We start from the raw sequence: 21,473 nt of genomic DNA, 5'->3' as shown, positions 1-21,473 counted from the left end.
CTCACTTGGTTAACTTTCCACTCAAAACTTTCTTCAACTGCTCTACTTTGACTTTGAGCGTTTTTCTTTAAACTTTGGCTCGACCTCCACTGGCTGGTCTGCCTTTTCCCGATTATCCTCCAGCATCTCAGATTTCCACAGGTCACCTTAAATCACAAATCAGAGACATTGTGAAGAAAATGTTTCCAGAAGGGTAGACAAACATCCAGCTCATCACGCATTTCATACTGATGCAAACAGCATGAATATTCACATAAAACAGCCAAAAAAAGCCAATCCAGTCCCAGAAATTCAAACCTAATTTAGCTGAATTTCTAGATTTACAAACAGATAAAATGACAAACATGAGCTAAACAGTTCAAGGATTGTTCTGTAAAGGCAGAATACAGATATTATTTATAATGCTTAACAAACCTACAAACTATCATCCATACTGCCATTTACACATTAAGATAAAGAAGCATTATGGCTTCCTATGTTCCACTAAGTGATATAAATATAAAAAAATATTTTACTACAACATTGTAACAAGCAAAAGTAATCAGAATATGAATAACAACTAAGACAATTTTTTGATTTTTAAAACTTTAATTGCCATTATAGACAAAACTCATGATTGAAAAAAAAACAAAAAAACAAACAAAAATACATTAAAACAACAACAAGAACAAAAAAAAAAAAAAAACCGCAATGAATGTTTTAAAACCTAAGTTCAAGCAGATATGCAAAGTCCAGCACTGGTATAGTTGCTAATCGACAGATTTATTTTGTAAGTGACTGAATGCACCGAGCCACGCAGATTACAAAAGAAGGTAGACCGTATGTCAGGTACAAAAAGTGATTCCATTTCTAAAAACCTGACCAAATACTGAACAAAACAACAACAGAAATACAAAGCACACATGGAGGAGGTGTGTGCGTCCGCCGTTACTGAAGCACATTTTGGGGACGACCACACACACACACCTGTGGCACACTGAACAGGACTCGTTTCAGAGGTGTGGAGTCCACATGAGGGCATCTGGGATAAAAACCACACTGAGCAGTAATTCAGCTGGAGTGGAGTGGAGTGGAGTGGAGGGGCAGTCTTGGTTGGGACTGGTAGGGATGAAGTGGGGCGGGGGGTCCGCGATAAACAGCAGACAGGGAGGGGTCTTCACAGACAGTTGGAAGGCATTAGGGTGTCGGACAGGGACTTGTCAGATGCAGCTGTTGCTGTGGCTGATTGATAGAGTTTGTATTCCACCCTGATGGGAAACTGGAGTCGCAAGCCAGTGCCGAGAGGGATTATGCCAGATAAAATAAAAAAAAAAATGTAGAAAAAACAAACAACACTTTTGCTAAAACACTGAAATGAAACTAATTCCATCACATTTTTTTTCAACTTGCGAAATACATCCAGCCCGGTCAATCAACACTTTTTTGATTTATTTGTTCATTGATTTGAGAGAATTGAAAGTGTGGTATGATAATATAAAAAAAATCATTGTAATCCGAATGTAGCTCTACAAGGTTAACATACAGAGCTATAAAATATATCCTAAGATGCACATTTATAAAAGCATTCAGACTTGTTCCCACTTACTCCGAATGGACTCTCCGTTAAGTCGCCTAGCACTTAGTCACATGATTAGTAGTACGTCTGTATGGCCACACAGGAGGGTACACAGCATTATGCTTGTTTGCATGTACTGTACAAAATACTCCATGAGATACTCAGACTACAATATTCAGATTAGATATTCAGACATGGTGTGACACACCGATATGTAACTACTGTACATAACACAAGGCTTTGGACTATGCACTCCAATCACACAACGACATTCGTTGTTAGCAAGTCAAAAGGAGAAGCACACTTGACAGCCGTACAGTACTTCTCAGTGGAAAGAACATCAACTGTGCTCACCCAAACATCCGCTAAAGTAATTAGTGGAGATGTTAAACATATCTACAGACGACCTAGGCTCCACTTTGTGTGTGTGTGTGTGTGTGTGTGTGTGTAAGAGTGAGAATGTATGTGTTAGTGTCCAATGATGACTGAAGGAATGCCATGTATCCCAAATGCCACTGGTTTTATCACAATGGCACAAACAGTAGTAAACAAGATTTCCATTTCCAGCAAAGTTCAATGATTTTTTTTTCTTGACAAACTGCTTTACGTCAGACAGGTTTAATGGCGGCTCTCCTCTGTCAGGTTGTAGTGGCTGACTGTTGCTTGTGCACACTCCTCCAATTTGAAAAATGAGAGCACAGTGAAGGGAGAATAACATACAATACACATCTCAAAGAGAGAGGCCGACATCTGCTGTGTTTGCTTGTGTGTACATGTTTGTGTCTGTGGGTGAAGTGTGTGTACGTGGGCACCAGCAGGATGTGGTGTTTTCCTTCTCGTTAGATGCTAATGTCTCTTAGCATTAGCAGCATTAGCATCAAATCCTTGCAGGCTCTGTGTCTTTGTCCTCCAACAGGCAAATGAACTGACCGAAGCTCTCTTTCACTGCCTCCATGTTGTCGGTGGTGCTGCCTTCGAGGATCCAACGCTTCCCCCTGGCCAGCGGCTCCAACTCGAAGTACTTCTTGACCTGCCGGCAAAAACATACAATTTGGTCAGTCGGAACATTCACTGTCACTCCAGACATTCAGAAATTATCAAATTAAGTATATATAAGGCTTCTGTTCGACACCTACAGAACTTATTTTCACACTGACACATTCTTCTTAATATCACTTGTCTGAAACCATATGCATTAATGACCAATAGTCTGTACACTGTCGTCTCAAATGAACACTACACCATGTGATTTCAGTTATTAAGTGACCTTAAATCATTTGAGAGGACAGTTTAATCTTGCAAATTCTGCAGATTATTGGACCTCCATGGTAAACCTTTGGGGTGTCTTTAGACCAGTATGTGGTCAGTATATAACTCGGCCAAATAGAAATGAGGACCAGGTTATCATTTTGTAATTCTACCTTGGTTTAAATGTTAGAAAATCCTGGCTTTACTGTTGCATTGCAGTTTTCACAGGCCACAGTCTCTGTCCTCTGAGGCCAAGAATATTAAAAAGTAAAAAAAAAAAAAAAAAAAAGGGGGGTGAGGGGGGATAACCTTGTGTCTCATCCCTATCCACACTGCAATTAGTTTTCCATGGACAATGTGTTTTCTTCACATAATCACTCACAAACACATGAGGTCACAGCCGTGAAAATGTCCAAATAACCAATGTACAAAATTTAAGAAAAATAAATAAATAAATAAAACTAAATGAAATAAAAAAAATATTCTTCTTGTCTGAGAAACATGTGGCTTATTGAATTGGCACTGCTCTTTGTAACAGTTGATTATAAAGTTCATATGTTGGCTTTTGGCAGCTCGTGACAGTTGGTTGCAGTGATGTTGGATGGGGGGGGGGGGGGGGGGGGGGGAGAACCAGAACCAGCTGTTTCGTAAAAACAAATCTCAGCAGAGGGAAACAATGTCTTAGACCTCCACTGGAGGTACTGCAGGTTGTTAGGGTTTCTGACATTTTCAAGCTGAGAGTAATGGAAGCAATTTCGCTTGCCCGATGTGAACGAAGTTCACCCATCTCCTCCTGTTTGTCTGACAGCCAGTGAAGAATGTACAAAGACAAATGTGTACCGTCAGCAGCTCTGAAAGCAATCTGAAGTGCCGCTAATGTCCCTGATGCAATAAAGCTGCAAAACTTCCCACCATACAAAATGTTTGCTTGTTGGTAAAAGGTTTAAAGAAATATATCTATCCCATTGATCAATAATTTCATCATAGTTTAGTTAAAATACCCACAATTTCTATGCAATGGTGATACAAAATTTGAAATCAAAATATGATCATATATTTCAAAACCAGACTTGTTTTTTAACAGTTTATTATACTAATTACTATGATCAGTTTGCACATTTAAGGACACAGGCTGAGGTGAGGAGGTGACATTCATCAATCACTGCAGAAATACCAATGCTGAGGAGACATTATAATACTTCAACAATGCTAATTTTAATCACAACTTGTTTAGTTTTAAGGTGTTTTTTCTACATATTTCTGCAAATAAAAAAACAAAGATTGGTGACTGAACAAATCTTTAAAATAGCAGATAAGCTTAGTATTCTGAATAGGTCTTTGCCAATGCAAGAAGACAAATAGATTTGTGCACCCTGGAAACACCACCAAATCCACACCGGTGCCCGTCACACAGTCAAATGACTTTTCAACTTCAAGTGAAATTGCTTTTGTCTAGACCGTGCTGGGCTGTCTAGCTGTGCCATGGTGTGTGGCATGAAGAGGATGGGGAGGAGGAGGAGGGGGGGGGTATTCTTTGTGTCTGCTCAAATCCAGCCAGCCATGCCAGTGAGTGGGAGAGTGAGCGCTGTCTCTGCCCCCCTGAGCCGAGTCTCTGTCCGGGTGTAATGTGAGTTTAATGACAGATTAAGTCACCTCAGCCGCGTTTGGCTCAGAGGCCTGGCTAGAAAGCCGAGCGGACCCAAACAGTGTTAACAAATCTGTCTGGGTAACTTGAGCTGCCCTAGTCCAGGCACTAGATCCAGACCTAGACTGCAGACGATGCGGCTGGCTGCCTGTCTGGCTGGCTGGCTCACTTGTCTGCCTGTAGCCAAGGCCCTCTTCTGGAAGACCCTGGCCCCTGCACTGGCAGACAGTCAAAAGGCCAGCAGTGACCTCTGTGCAAGTGCAGACAGGCTCAAGCTTCTTTCACTTCCCTTCCTTACCTCACAGGCCACAAGAACATACCCAAGGGCATCTCACAGAGCGGCAAATGCCTTCTTTAGCACTATGCACCAGACAACTGATCTTACCAACGAAACCAGTTGACTTATTATGTTCTCAGTGCAGTTTACAGTTGGGCACGCACAACAACACGAGTAGTATAAGATACCAAAGAATTCCCCATTTATATGATACCTAATTGGTATAAACCCCTTCATACCAGGGACATTTCATTGACACTGTTCATCCAATCCAAAGATTTTAATCAGACAACAGACGGAGAGGAAGACACTGCTTTAGTGTTATATGACTGAAGGAACCCCATGACCTAACGGCTGGGTGCATCCACATTGGCAGTCAGCAGTATGGCCCAAACCAGTTTCTCTGAGATTAAGTCCTCCTAAGCGCACTTATGCTTGCTTAAGGAATTGCGTGAGGCAGTGGGAAGGGTAAGCCACACAAGACGTGGTTGCCAGATGGCTCCTAGGATGACCACTGGGTCATCCAGTCTAGCTTCTTCTAGGTCATACAGACCGGGGGCCTCGCCTTGTGCAGTGGAGAAAGCGGCTTATACATGCATAAGGGTGTCAAAAAATCTTTAATCACCTGTGTCTGTGTCAACTGTATTCCCTCTGCTGGAATCCAGCCACACTGGCCACAGGGGTATACTGTTGTGGGGAAAGCTGTACAGCTCAGTAAAGCAGAACTCTTTGGCAACAGGCCTGAATAGTTACAGTGAGTTCTGAGTCTGACTAGTTGTGCAGAGTGGACAGTGCAATGACTGAGAACTTGCATAGGCTGGATTTTATGTTGAATTTTTATTACATCAGTTCTTTATTCCCAGACAGTTGTCATCAGCATTCCTGTTTTATTCTATTTCCAGAATAACTGATCAACATGAGATTTGTAACCACTTTGTGCAAGGTGGAAGAGATCCATTTCTCCTTATACAGTATATTATATGTTTAAAGGAAAATCCAGAGTATTCAACAAAATGAAGATAGCAGTTTTATCAAACTGAGGATCAGGCATATAACACATTTGTTAAACCCTGTTTTCACCTCCTAAATATGAAAAGATGATACCTGTGAAGGCACTAAGCTAAAAGTAATGCTAACAATGCCGCAAAATTCTGTAGGAAGAGCATCGCTGCAAGACCAAGAGGCATCATAGCAATGTAGTTTTGCTGTGAGAGGTCCAGGGCTTCAGTGGTGAGAAATTCTGATAAATGTCCTCTCAATTAAGTCTGGAGGCCAAACTTTGTGATGTATGCAACATGGAGGTTGATAGTGGATTGAAGTACTTCTAAGATACAAAATAACACCAAAAAACTACAACTCTGTGTGACAAATGATCAAATTCTGGAGATTTTTTTAAAGTAAAATATCAAAAGCTGGTTGTCAGCATCAATATCTGACATGCTTTTGCACCAAGGAGGTAAATGTTTTAGTGGAAAACATTTGTAAAAAATAATGGCTTTCAGTTGCGGGACATTTAACAATAACTTACAGATACAGTAAGTGTAACAGTTAGTGAGATTTGATGATAAATGGACTGATGATGGATGGTATAATTTGATATAATATATTATGGTATGCTCATGATTTGATGAATGGGAGATGAGGGACATGTTGGTCAGGGAGGGAAAATGTACATAAAGTAATTTCTAGGTACATTTCTTTAATCACTACTGGAAATCAGTATCTAGGCTATTAGTGGAAAAATCAGCTTCAATAAGACAGCAAGGTCAACAAAACTGTAAGCTTCCCCTGGAAAGAATCAGATTTTTCCAACTTTAATCAAAAATTTCAAATGTTGATTAAAACAATCTGACAATTCAGCAGTCATAGTTGGGCTGATTTTCACTGTAGACCTGAGTGAGAATACATGAAGGCTGAAAATGAGTCTGGAGGAAATGCCACATCATTATAAATACTGTACAACGTCAGGTTTGACAATTATCCAGTGTATGCAGGGAATGGCTGTACAGCTAGTCAGCTAAGCTTAAGCTCCAACTCTGGCAAGCCTTCTTCAGGGTTCTTAAGATGGCGGATGGGCATGCATGGCACCCGGCTGCTCTCTGGTCACTGCCAGATTACTACATGTGATGGTCACTGTTGGCACCGTGTCAAGTCAAGAGGATATCCTGTCAGTCTTGGCGGCTGTCTACTGCCAGCAGAGCCCTGCTCTGGCCTCCTGACCAATGAAACACACTAGAGAGGCAGACAGGGGTGGAAAAAAAAAAAGACAGACTGGATGACAGAGAAGAGAAAGATGCCTGAGGCCAAGTTCTAGTCATGGAGGTGCGCAATGTTGGCTACTAAGAACATGTCAGAAAACCCCCTGACAAATTTATATCCCTCACAAATTTATATTGTCTGTTTGGCAGTGGTGTTCAGTTTGATAATAAAACTGAGGATTCAAACCAGAGAGCAGGTGTATTGTGCCCAAATGTCTATCTTATTAAATGATGGCCTGTATTTAAGAACAAAAAGAAAACAAAAATCAGTACAATTACAACCTAGGCTGAAGTAAATATTTATACCTACTTACGCTCATAGTTAGAGCTGCAGTCTATCCCAACATGCACTGTGCAACAGGTTTCCAGTCCACAGTTCCAGTGTAGGAACTAATTTATAGTTTAGCCTAAGAATTTATTTGTTGTTGTACCACCAGCATCATGAAAAAAACAGCTTCAAAGATGACAAGCCACCTATTCTTAAAATTGTACATGTATCTGTAAATTAAAATGCTGAGAGAAACAGACTGTATAACAAAAGATGACATTAAAAAAATCCTAATACGACCCATCTTTGTTGCAGTGTTTGCAATGATGATCTACTGACTTCAAAATTGAAGTTATTTTTCATAGTGTTATCATTATCTGTATTCTGGATACCCAAGATATAGTGTGTATCTGTACCCTGTGTGTTTCCTACAGTCATTTTTGCAGTTAAGTTTGTGCCATTCAGTAATTAGGGTTAAGTGCCTTTCTCTAGGGTGCAATGGCACAGGTCCAAGGCAACAGAGTACACTCAGTTAACATGCCATGTTCATGATCTTCCTGATAGAAAGACTGGTCATATTTGACAAACATAGTTGGAAAATCTAAAGTCAGGTCTAGCATTCTTGCAGAGGTTAACAGCAAAGCCAGATGGAACACATGCAGGTATGTTGGATACTCTCCTGAAGCAGATCAGTATCATAAAATAAAGTTAAATGACCTGCGCTGTCAACTAGGTCTGGGCAATAAAACAATAGCAAAATGTACCAGTGATAGACACTTCATCGATAGCAATAAAAAAATAGTTTGATAGAATGTTCGATAGTTTCACTTAAATGCATTAAATGCAAACTGCCATGAAAGCACATAACGAATACGCAAAGTTCGGTTGCATGAACAAACTCCAAGCGTGCTCCCTCCCTGGCTTATAAACAGCCTATCATATCCTTTAATAATGGAGCGTGCCACGTGTGACACGCAAACAAGCAAATCATTTAACAGGTTTGTTGTTCAGTTGCACCATCGACGTGTGACACAACAACAGAAACAGAGTGGAGTGAGAAAATGAGTGCAGACAGGGAAGAAACTGCTGATAAAAAAAAGGACAGGTCAGCTCGCCAGTTTTTTGGGTTAAATTCAACCTTTTTTCTCCTGATCTTTATAAAAAATAGGTCATTAAAAACTACATTAAAAACTATCAATAATTCAGTCAATCAATATTGACTGAAATGAATCATTTTATCGTGATAAATCTTTCAGCTATATCACCCAGCTCTACTGTCAACTCTCAGTTTCTCATCTAGGGAAAGTTTCTTTGTTGAGTCTCGCTCTCGTAGTTGCCTCAGGTTCTAAAAGTCTGAGAAAAATATCGAAACTAAATTCAATAATATCAAATAATACTAATAATCTCTTCCTGTTTAAGTAATAAGATCATAAAAGGAAGAACAGGAAATGTTCACTTGAGAAGATTTTGCCTTTCAGCCATGCGTTAAAAAGCCAAAACATAAAGAGAAGCTGATAAAAGGCTTGCTCAAACAGATAAGTTATTCTTCAAACACTGCTTTCCTGCAGGCAACTATCAAAACTCCTCTGTGGGGCAACGAGAGCTTTACTCAATAAACTCATTGGAGAACTGATGATTTCAGCCTTGAGGTTTTCATTTGGATAAACTTCAGCAGGGGCCCTTTTTCAACAAAAATAACATCCTTTGTTCAAAGGATACTTAAGAGCATGTGTGCATATAGCGACCTATGGGGGAGGCAGCAGAAAGTGACCAAAGCACGTCGTTGCAGTATATTTAGCCAAAAACAAATTTCTAATTTAGTGTTGGCTTTAAAATAACTGTGCCTTCTAAAATGGATGATAAGGCCTCCAATGCCCTTGTCCTAATAAAAACCATGACCACATGATCACGCTACACTGTCATGTGTCAAAACCTCACCACACGAGTAAGCTATATAACTGGAGAAGGAAGCATTAGGGGGTCTTTGAACTAGGGAAAGTGGCATACTCAAATATCCAAGACAATCAATTACACCATCCCTTGACATGTTGGCCCCTGTGAAGATATCAGTCACCTGGAAAGTGGCCCACACTGGCGACTGCATTGAAATGGGAGGGTAATGTGAGATCCACTTACCATATAATAGATATGCCTTTGTTTGCTTTTCCGGCTTACCTAAAGAGTCTTAAAGACATGAGAAAGCCCGGAGGTCCCCCAGAGGGGAACACTTGGGAAGCCAGTGAAAAAACAAACATTGCACCACAAACTTTGGAAGGTGTCAAATGAAACAGCCCACTGGCCAGTAAGTTAAGCCTAAAGCCTATTTAAGCAAGGCTGTAACACCTTGGGCAATGGACTCAGGGTTTTGCATCTGAGGGGATTACTGTCCCCGAGCCTTACCCAAGCTAGATAATGATCTGATCATCTGTTAAGTGAAAGTATTAGCTGTAGGCACATGACACGGCTACCTTTGTTTCTAGATTACAAGATGTGAAGACTCCAGGACCCGCAAATTTTGTTGGGATAGCTAGCAGTGGCAAAAGAAGGGAGTGTAAATGGCTCAGCACAGTCCCCATGCCAAAGTGCGCCTCATCTTGTGTCCACCAGCACACAGGAAGGTCGCTCTTGAAGTCAACGAAAGCAGGAAATGTTGTTTATTTCATGCATTCGTTTCCTCACTCTTCTCGTTTGTAAAAATACATTGGCTATCTAGTTGCTAGTGTGTGTTTGAGGGAGGTGAAAGAGGAAGCGATCGGCTCTGGGGTACCACAGACCAAGGAGCCATGCATAGTTGGCATCTCGATGTTTCAAATTTCTGTGGAGGTTTGCCAGTGTGCGCAAGAGTGCAAAGACCGGCACGAGATCCATTCATACCATGCAGCAGACCTCCAGTGCAAATGCAGGAGAAAATGCATGTAGAAGTTTTAAAGAAATCATGGAGACAAAAAAATAAAAGACAAAAACTATAAACCTGAAGTCTGTGCGTGGAGAGTGTGAGCGCCAGAAACCCGTCCTAGCCAGCAAGTAAAAGCGTTGAGGACACCCTGGAACCAAGCCACAGTTGTAGAACTGTTGGACCAGCAGGCAACAAATTAAGACTTAAGCCCCATGTCACAGTGCAAAACTGAGCTGCCTTTAGATTTACTGTCCTGTTGCACTCTGGTGGGACCATGGGTCTCTCTCAGGCTCAGCTCAGTGCAGGTTCAAAGTGATTCACTCGCGGTGCACTTCTCTTCAAAGCCAACTGACCACTGCCAGATCAGAGCCATCCTCAGAGGTGCTGTAAATCTAAGATAGACTGCACAAGGGACATTCTTGCCGACCCTTTCAGTGTGCTCCTTGGAACAATGCTATTGCACTTAAGAGCCTACACGGTGATAATGTCCTTTCCATATAGGCAGGCATTCTGAAAATATATCTAAAAGATGTGCCTGAGAAGATTCCCATTTGGACAGTGAGCAGGTTGATGTTTTTTGCTTTGTTTTTACAAGCACAGAATCATTTATTTTTTATTTTTCTTGCAGCAGATCAGATGGCTTCCAAAAACACTGGCTGCTGTTACCTGGGTAAATGACCCGTGTCTCGAGTCTAACAGTGACAACAGCAGATGCAGTGTGTGTTTGCAGAGAACATATTTAAAAAATACTGATAATTCAATATTGGCCAACTTTTAGCAGAGGCATACTGTGATGATATGATGAAAACTAAACATTTTTTTTCTATTTTATACATGTAGTTTGGTCTCTGCAACTAAATTATTTTCATTATCGATTAATCTGCCGATTATTCGCTCAGTTAATCGTTTAATCTATGAATGAAATGTGACAAAACAGTGAAAACCTGGCATTTGCACTTTCTCAGACCTCACAATCATGTCATCAGTTTTGCTTTTGTTAAACTAATAGTCCAAAACGTTAACAAATAAAATGTATTATCAGATATGACTGAGAAAATCAACAAATCCTCACATTTGAGAAACTGATACCAGGGAATGTTTGGTGTTTTTACTTGAAAATGAAACCTGCTGATAGATTTTCTGTAAATCCACTGATCAATTAAAAGAGGAGTGAAGGTCAGAAACCTGGTGGTGTTACAATCTAGAAGCATGAATGACATTTTCTTTAGTTAGAGTATGGGTTAGGGGCAAAGGGGAAGGAAAACATCCATCCTCTCGTGTAGGTTGGAAAATAATTGGCAGGTTCAGTAGCTGGGCCATGGCCCCTTCACCAGGGGTTGACCCTTAGGACACTAAGAAGAGTCTGTGAGGGCAGAATATCTGGGATGTGTGTGTAGTGGGGGAGGCGGGGTGCCCATGTTTGCCTTGCCTTATTACAGATTTACAGTAACTCAATTTATTAAAAGCCAAGAGCCCTCTGACAAGGAACATCTGGTCTGTGGGACTTGAACGGGTGAGTTGGCGTCCTGCCCATGCTCCCTGCTGCAGGGGCCAATGCGCCAGCACCTTCACTCGACCCGCCCTCCCTCCCTATTTCTTGTGAAGAGGGCCGCCATGCTGTAGCAGCCCACACAGAGGGCCCTCAAAGCCCAGGAGGTCCGTCACAAGCAACCCCTCCTCCTCCAAGACCCCCCTAGTGGGACCCTCCACTCCTTTCACTCTGAGGCCCCCCTTTCACGCTCCAGTCCTGACAGTTGACCGGCTTGAAAGCTGCAGCAGGCCCCCGCTTTAGCACACAGCACGCGGCATTACAATCAAAGTGCTCCCCTTCTGCAAAAGATTTAAACCATGCATCCAGTTGGAGTCTGCACACACACACACGTACACACACACTCTCTCACACAGACAAAAAAAACAAAACAAAAAAAATACAGAGAGACACACACACTCTCTCATATGCCATGGGATCATTATATTTGAAATTCAAAGTTCCTGGGTTTTCTTATCTTTTCTGCCTCGTACACCTTCTCCTGTTCATAATCATGACCACATCTTCACATTGTTTCTTTGTGTCAATGTACATGTTTGTATGCGTTTTGTAAATTAATTATAGAGAGGTTCCCTACAGTAGACGGCAAGACAAATGGGACAAAGACTAATCATAAACCAGAGAAACTAATCATATAGCAAAATACATACAGTACTGAAACCAAGTCATGTTTATTCAAAACACACACACATACATACACACAAATTCCACGCCGCCTTTTCCAGCTGTTTGAAGCATGTTTCTACATTTCTACTAATCACGGTGTATGTATACGCATAGTTACAGTGCTCCTTGGGCTAAGCATCAAAAGTGAAATTTGGTGTACTTTAGAAAATGTGTTTATTTTTATGCACTATTAATTCCCTCTGTTACAGAACTGCTGCTGACTGGTTTTAATCACTACCAGGAAACCAGGAGTGTACAGCCCAAGCAAAAGCCCAGCCCAAGCAAAAGCAGCCGCAACCACAGCACTGACTAACATTTTCATACCACAACTGTCAAGGATGAAAGATGTCCCATGTGCATCTTCGTTTTCTGTTAATTATGCATAAACTCAATTAACAAGAGTGAGGTATTTATGAACTGAAGAACAAAGGAGACTGAAACAGAAGTCTTCCCTAGCCGCTTCTGTAGAGCCTGCATGAAACATTTCTAGGGAATCCCACATTTGTAAAACATTATCATGCAGTCAAGGAAACTTTTAGAAAAAAAAAAAAAATCAGTCATTTTGAGTTTTGTCAAAAGGGTAAGTTTCAATTGATGAAAAACTCCATGGCAGAGAACCCCCAAAGATTCCCAGCGTTTGATCCCTGTGAGTCAGCAATGGAACCTGGGGGTCAAATCACATGCTGAATAGGCTTTTCGGAAGTCTTGTCCTGGCTAGTGGCGGCCGGTCGTCCGACCCTGCTTGACCAGCAGACAAAGGAAGGGCACCAATCACAATTGGGATTGGGGTGGGGGGGGATTCTTTTTTTTGCCTCCAATGGAGAGTCCAGCTCTCAATAGGGTCTGGCTGGCTGAATTGCGTTCCTCGCCGATTTTGAGAGTGAGGACCCACTGGGGTCAGGGTTCAGCAGCATTTGACGCGGTCTGTGGGAAAAAGGCGAGAACGGTGCCCGCACAACCTGCCTTTCACCCACGGTCCCCCTTAACCTCACCAAAGGGACAGACCACCGGCCCAGGGATGACAGGATGAGAAAAGGCTGTATGGGTGGGAAAAGGAAAAGAAAGCGGAGATGAAGATGGGCGGGGAGGGCTGCGCTAGCACGGTAGACAAAGATATAAGAGAGATAAACCATCAAAGAAATGAGAAGTTTCTAAGTAGCTTCACATATTGCGCTTCGAAGGTCTAGCGCACATTCTCTAGAGGGTAATCAATATGTGCTGCTTGACTGGTTTTCCAACCCTTGCCTCCCAAGGAAGGATGGATGAAACGCCGGGTACACGTCTGTAAGATCTCTCCTGACACTGAGGGTCTGCAGTCCTTTTTTGTAATCACTCATGCTCAGACACGCACACATAGGTTAATAGGTGCTATGGAATTCTACGCTACTTTACCTCTTAAAGTGGCTAACCATGTATGAAACAGTTAGATACATTTACTAGCTAAAACATCTGGACTCAAAATCACTTAGTAGCGCAGTCTGACATGAGACCACCTAGCACGTTTGCATGGACGTATGAGTTCACATTTTTTAACTAGTGACTGATGTTCGCAACCCCTTTTTCAGTCACCATCGGTAGAACTGAAACCTTCCCGCTACCTTTCCTTCCACAAACTGTAAGAGGATGTGTTAACCAGACATGAGTCACATGCAAAATGCAAAGGTGTTTCTCACTCTGCAGCCACCACCGAGGCAATCGGTCTGTTGTCCTGTTTGTTACGAAACAGGAAATTTCCCAGAACTCAGACTTTGTGGGATGAGAGATTGAATATGTAATATTTCTCTCAACAATCTCTGTTTATTTTCTTCACACTGGAAAAAAATGAGTGATGATAGTTGTGGTATTCATAATGAAACTCTAACTCGATGAGAAGAAATAACCAAGAACTGCAAACCTGACAGAATGTGAAAAACAACTTTCAAATATCTCGATACTGAGTTACATTATTAAACGATTAAATCACACAATCAGGGGGCAATGAAAAGGTGAAGTGTAACACAAGACTGAAAGGCAGACATTTTAAGACAGCTTAATTGTAACAGTTTAATGTCCTGTTGGAAAATCAAGCTGTCAACACTGTGTTTTACCAGGGAGGATCAAGTCATCTAACTGCACATGGCGGGGGCCGCTGGCTGGAGACACCTCTTAAAAAACTATCACGCGCTGCTTTACATGGAATGTCACACTTCAGGGTGCCATACAGTACACCTCGTCAACTGACAGGAGGGAACAGAAAACACACTCAAACTATACTGGATCTTCTGCAGAATGTATTAATTGTTCTGAAAACATCTGTTTGATAAAATCCTTCATTTAGTGCGATATAGATATCTATTTTTTAGAAAATAATACACTGGGATGAATAAATCTGTGTTTTTTTTCTCTGTGTCAATAAAACATAAGACCTGTGCAATGTTACGAACTGTACTTTCCAAATTTCTGATTCAGACTCAAGGCTCAACAACCAAATGATTTGTTTGTGCACTTTAAGATAACACGAACCACAATCATGGCAAGCATGCGTAAAGTAAATCAGTTAGCTGCTGCTGGCTTCCAAAACAGGAAGTTAAAAATTACTCATAAAACGAACATCAAAAGAGTAAACAGGCAGAGTGGGAAGTTCACTCTGGCACTGGCACTTGTATTTAATCTGAGGAGAGTGTGCCCTCATTTAAAAGGCTAACACCTTGTAAAAAAAAAAAAAAAGAAAAAGAAAAAGAAAAAATAAAGGCACTGGACTGATTTATCTTGTTTATGTGTAAACAGTAGAACACTGACATGCATTTTTATCAGTGCGCTGAAAACAATGATTTTCATGTATTCTGAAGAGGAGTTACACACACAAAAAACAAATGGTATCATGCATCAGATATTATTATAGCAATTAACACTGTCACTGGATATTTTTATTGCCAGAGTGACAGAGCATCTCTTTCACGCTGTCGGCACGTACGGAGCCAAGTTGAGCTCGGCTTTTAGTACATTATGGCCAAAGAGTCTCATGCAAGAAGCTCTCGTATGAGCAGATTTGTTTTTAAAATGCACGTACGAGTGATTTAAGAACATCTGTGGCATTCATCAATTTTTCTCATGCTTAGTATTTCCTCTTAGGTATGAATGAAATTTACGAGTGGTCCAGACCTGTCGTACGTGTCATGAATAGATCATCTCTGCCTTTCGTCACTGAGGAGAAACAGTTGTTTGACTTATAACTATAATACCCTAATCTGAATTAAATTTGGAGTTTAAATATGAACACAAATTCATATATAAGTAAAACAAACAATGCAAAATTTATATTTTGTTTACCATATTTTCATCATCATGGCTGCTGATTTATTTAAAAGGTTTTTTTTTTTAGATTTTACGGCCATATATTGGTGCAGCAACTTCTACATTTCAGTAGTTGCTGGGAAAGTTCTCTCACTGTGACAGCTGCCTCTGTGTGTCTCTGCAGGTCTCTGTCTGGTATCATGTTGTGTTGCAGCTGACAGTGTAACATCACCTGTAGACTCTAATATCTCTGTGACTGTCACATCCCTTGACCGTCTCACATCATGGAGCGCTTTGCTTTAGAAAGATGTTTTTTAGCATCTAACCTCACGTCAACATCTTTCCCTCTTTATTTCTGTCACAGTGCAGAGCTGTTCTGATGACATGTTAGCTGGATTCATATTTTTTTACTTGTTTCGGGTCTCCTGCTGTCACTCCTAAATTGGTTATGTGTTTGTCTTCTGATTTCTGAAAGCTGGACTTGATGTTGCGCATTGTTTTTACTCTTTGGGAACTTTTTGTGAATGAAACTCGCCCACAAATGGAACAAGGAGCCTTATATGGCAATTTTAGGGGAGTGGATTGTGCTAATGATGACATCTCACAAACGCACACCTCCTCATGAACAGGTGGCATTCATCAGGCTGAAACGAGCGATTTACGACAAGTTCAGGCAGTTAAGAGAGTCTGTTGAATCCCAGGTAGGATTTTCTTATTTTCCTCTTATTGCTTTGTGCAAGAACAAATATAAGAGAAAAATAAGAAATCATTCATGCATGAGGCCCAGTATGTTTATATAATGTGGCCATAGAGGCATTTTGCACTTGGCTAGAAATGAGGGACAGAGCTCCGCAAGGTCACCTGCTCCTCATCCGTTTTTCCACTGTAGCCAGCAAGTCACAAGTCGGGGGTTGGGGAGGGGAGTTGGGGGTGGGGAGGGTTGGTTGCTGACCGGCTTCAGTCTAGACGGCTCAATACGCAGTTGACTTTTTAAACCCGCTTGTCTGGAAAAAGAGCAGACGTGAGGTAAGAGGGGGTTGAGCTGCAGCAGAGAGAGGTGGTGGTGCATTTTGGCTGCTACAGCCGGCAGGCTAGACTCGCTACGAGCAAGCAGAGAGAGGGGATGAGAGGAAAAAGAGAATGAGAGGAAGAGAGAGAAAGAGAGACAGTGAGAGAGAGAAACAGACAGCGAGGCAGTGAGAGAGGGAGCGAGAGACGCTATCGGAGAGAGCTATCCGAGTCGCTGGCTGTGGCTCCATTGTCAAGGTCAGTGAGCCGCGGAGTAAAAAGTCACGCCACCTGACCCCCCTCCCTCTCCGCCTGTCTGCTTTCCTGCTGTTCATCCCCTGTCCTTCCCCTCAGTACCTCCATCAGTCTCGTCTGCTCACTCAGCATACACAGTGAGAGAATCTGATCTCAGTGATTGCAGAAATATTCTAAAGGCTAGTAGCTTTAACTGTCATCATACAAGAGGTATTTCACAATGTCTCTACTTTTTGTTTGAAATTAAGCAAAAAAAAAACAGTTAAAAGATCCAGATCTGTATGAAGGATTCCCAAAATCTATGAAAATACTCTGGTCTCATTGCTGATGCTGTGTCTAAACTCTGCACCAGAAATATTTCTCCAGCTGCTGGACCTTTAAAGTTTAGAGCACATTCATCTTCATTTGGCATCATGAAGAAAGGCTTTAATGGGAAATTAGCAGAATCCAAAAGGAATGTCTGTTTGAAATGCTGACTGCACTCAATTTGCAGTTTTCATTAGTCCCAATCTTTGGCAGTCTAGCTGATAAAAAATATTTGACATTGCACAATGATCTCATCTTTACAGGACTGGCAAGGAGCCCTTTTGGAAGTTCTCTTAATTATTATTCTGCAGAGAGAAGAAGAAAGATGAAATTGGCTCACTTCAACTTTTGCAACATTACTTAACTCTCTTAAGGCAAAAGTAACCCACTGAAGGATACTGACATCTGCTGAATCATTTGACGGGGCTGCAGCAACACTTTACTGATGGTCTGAGGGTCTGAATGCTTATTACTGGTGATTAAATATAAAGACTAAGAGAAGTTATAGCTCACAGACTGCCTATATGATGATTAAGCACTGGCCGGAGCTTATTCCGGCGATGAGGTATGCGAAAAAACAAAGGGCAAGCCGACACAACAGTGACATGCTGTGCAGCATTAAGCATAGCATCACTTTGTCGTAAGCATCAGTGTTTATGAGCTAGCGGAGGTGAGCAAACATGCCCCCCCCCACCCCCTCCCCCCTCCAGGCCTTTTAATATCACCAGCCCTTCCTTTCCTAAAAAAAAAAATTACAAAACAAGCAGAGGGAGGACGGAACAAGCGCAACAGGACCCATCACATCTTGTGACCGGAGCAAAGCTTCCCTTTTCAAAGCGTCATGTTGGTGTCATATCATAAACAGCTGAGTTCTGCGAAAACATTTTATTTTGAGAGACTTGACATTATTCTTTTTATGAGATGTTCTTTTCTGTTCAAACCAGTCATTCTGTTTCAATATTTGTCTTTGTTTGCCTTGTCTCTATTCAGAAATGACCTGCAAAGATGTCATATTAATTATGATCCTTCAGTTCTAATAAAGTAAATTTTAACTGAACATGACTGCATTCTGCAAAGGGATAAAGATGTGATCCTCCCGCAGTTACAATGACTAATTTAACATTTTACTCCAGGAGAGTTTCAAGTATGCAGTCACAGAATCTTCTCCTTGTTGTTTTTGTCAATTACAGACTGTTTTTCTGAGGAAAGCTACAAAAAACAGAAATCAGAAGGTCAAAGAAAGTTGGTACTGACATCATTTATACACTCTTGTAAAAGGAAATTAACACAAAAGAGAGATATAATGAACACAAATGCAGTTACAGTAACTATTTCCCTCAAATATTCCAAAAAATATCACCCAACTTTTTATTCGTGACTAACTTACAACTTTCACCCTGTTGATAATGAATTAAGAAACATTTCCAGTCAGTAATGACGCAAGTGCAAGGTATTGTAAGGGTGATCTTAACAAGTTAATTAGTGCCATTTGGTAACGGAGTTGCTCACACTGTGTTGTCTCCTTCTTAAGGTTCATTGATTGGCCCTTACCTGTGCCTCATCTTCCACATAACCAATCAGCAGCCACTGGGGAATTTAGAGCCACCAGCGTCACAGGCCACAATGACACACACACCATGTGCCAGACGTTTGACGAAAGTTTCAGACACTGGGCGCCACATGAGTCATTGAGCACAGCCACCACCCAATGTTTGCCAAGACCTGCAAGTTCACCATGTGCAAAATGTGACAGAGGACAGTGGTTGACTAGCCACTTCCGTCCTGGATCCTTCCCAACACAGTTTGATCAAAAGTTACAGTATCATTGCACTTTCTGCAATGATAAGTGCCTGCAATGGACACAATGGAGCTACGTGACAAATCCAAAATCTATGGGAGTCTTTCTTTGGGTTAGTAGCTTCTCAAACAGCAGAACACAGAGACATCAGCACAATGTTATTCTGAGCATAAGAAAAACATGCTTTGCACTTTGTTGGATTCACCGACAGTGCAGATAATTTTGCTCAATTCATTTATCCGGACCCACAGGCTGTGACACTTCTTTTTCTAGTGTCTCTGAAAAGCAAGTATTTACACTTACACATAACTATCAAGCCGCTAAGGTTTAATTGGAACGATGGTGGCTGGAGTTTTAAATAAAGTGAGCAGGTCTAATAAATGTCATAAAAGAGGCGCAACAAGGTTTAGAAATTCCTACAATCCCATGGTAACCAAAACATGATATACTGTATATGCTGCCTGTCATTGTGTGAGACTTCTCTGGAAGGCTTCCATTTTAACAAATTACCTGTTTTGATCATAGCTTCCAGATCGTGTGCTAGCAATTATTATTATTATTATTATTATTAACCTACTCAAATGTTTGGAACACATTAATGCACCATATATTGTAGGTGCAAAGAGGGCAGGCAAGATTCAGCATGTGCTGAGCTCCATAAGTTGTACAGGGTAGGACACGCAGCAACGCATTATTTACTTGGCAGTGTAACTACCTACGTGCTACATGCTGAGAAAACTTATGAACTAATTAATGGAGCGAGTGGTCTATCGGATGTAACATTCAAGTAGCCATCTGGATGTCTACCACCTGTTGAGGGTGACTAAGAACATTATGTGGCTAGGAAGGAGATGCGTCATATTTCAGACAAAAAGTCACAGTTGATCTTACTAACTTTATCCATAACGACAATAGTTCAAGTAGTTACATTTCTTATCAAATCAATTGAACAATCAATCAACCTACCTATTTATATATTATCTACCTGTGAATCCATTAACCCGGGTATCATCAATGCCTGTCTAAGCTATTAGTCATGATCTCTATTTATGCACATAATGAGATATATCAATCTGATGCATCCAAACAAACCTTTAAGCCAAAGAATTGAGATGATTTGAGTCTTGTCAGGATGTAATATGATGCAGTGTGGTACAATGTGATTCAACTGCAACTCTAGCAACAAAGTAGTGTCGTAAGTGCTTATGAGAAGAACTCCTAAGAAAAAAGGTGCACATTTGTTCCTTCCAGTTGTAGGAGAGGTAGATCGAGCTGATTTTTTCCATCTTTTATAAATACTTTTGTGTTAGTCAGACATGAAAATAAGGAAATTCTATGAATTGGACAGTGTTTAATAAAGTGCCAGAAAGACAATAATAAAAAAAAATTTAAAAATCTATCTGTTCATAATTCATAATACAGAAATTTCAATAATTATGCAGAAAAAAACTTTCCTAAATTGCAGTGACAATTTGGAAATGAATTGCAAATGTAGGATTAGCTACTGACTCCTTCTACAGTGCTTGCAGTTATTGCTCTCTTGATGCTTTTCTTTAGGTAAATGAACGGATCGTCGTGTGTTAAGAATATCTCTTACGGCGCTCAAACTCTTCTAGCCGGCACACTATCGGTGGGTACAAAGAGGCAAGTCTGTGTTTTCTTTAACTGAGGGGTGAAGGGGGGCAGTGACGTGTGTGTGAGCCGTCACACTCACAGACAGGCAGAGGAAGAGATAAACAGAGTCCACTGAGGGGAATGCATGATGAGAGCAGGAAGAGCAGCGTTTATTATTAGTTGTTAAAATGTTCTGCCTTATGACACTGAAGCCCCATATGAGCTGCAGCCCAGTGCACAAGTTCAGATGAATGAATTATCACATCCTTAACGCACAGTACACACAGCTCTGTTTTTCTCAAATTCTAAAAAAAAAAAAAAATGGTGGGGTTTCCCTGACCTCAAACTAGAACACAAACAAAACAAAATTAAACTAAGACATGGCTTGAAAACGTGGCATGCATGACCTTGCATTTAATAATTTAAGTATACTACCAACATTTTTCTAACATTGCAGGTATTTAACTAGTTGTAAAAGTGTTACGACAGAGCGCTGCGGTACAGAGCCGTCAATCCACTTTTGGAGGAAATCCCTGAAGATGCTCTAAATTATGACGGTGAGAAATGTCTCCAGTTAATGGTGTTTATATTCTTCTCTATTAATGAATGAGTAAGTCAAACAAATATCTAAACTAAGAGAAATAATTATACTATCACATCATTGAGATTTCCGAAACACAAACCGTCACTGAATGTCAGAGCAATGCTGGGAAGCTCAAAATCATTATCATCAATCCCAAGGACCAAGGATCTTGAGAATTTGTTTAAACAAACGTCCTGAATGTGTATTAAACAAAAGAAAACAGGGAAGCTGTCTGTGATATACTGACAGAAGACTGCACCATCATTTTGTTTTT

The 21,473-nt window shown here is 41.0% G+C and overlaps 1 protein-coding gene across 2 annotated transcripts in view; it reads right to left on the bottom strand.

Moving 5' to 3' along the window:
- Positions 1 to 600: 600 nt before the first annotated feature.
- Positions 601 to 21,473, bottom strand: part of LOC121903653 (ADP-ribosylation factor-like protein 15) — a 121,105-nt gene continuing 100,232 nt past the window's right edge. Inside the window, exon 5 of one of the 2 annotated variants that reach the window (XM_042420878.1) lies at positions 601 to 2,585. In XM_042420878.1, coding sequence (XP_042276812.1) covers positions 2,433 to 2,585 — 153 coding nt within the window. In that variant the 3' untranslated portion in view covers positions 601 to 2,432. Of the gene's footprint in view, positions 2,586 to 6,579; positions 6,958 to 21,473 lie in introns of those variants that run through there. The other variant, XM_042420881.1, reaches the window with a different exon arrangement.

This window comes from Thunnus maccoyii, chromosome 9, assembly GCF_910596095.1.
Source record: "Thunnus maccoyii chromosome 9, fThuMac1.1, whole genome shotgun sequence".
In the NCBI taxonomy this organism is placed as follows: Eukaryota; Metazoa; Chordata; class Actinopteri; order Scombriformes; family Scombridae; genus Thunnus; species Thunnus maccoyii.
The sequence above is the reverse complement of the archived record's forward strand: the minus strand, read 5'-3'. Positions and strand labels throughout refer to the sequence as shown.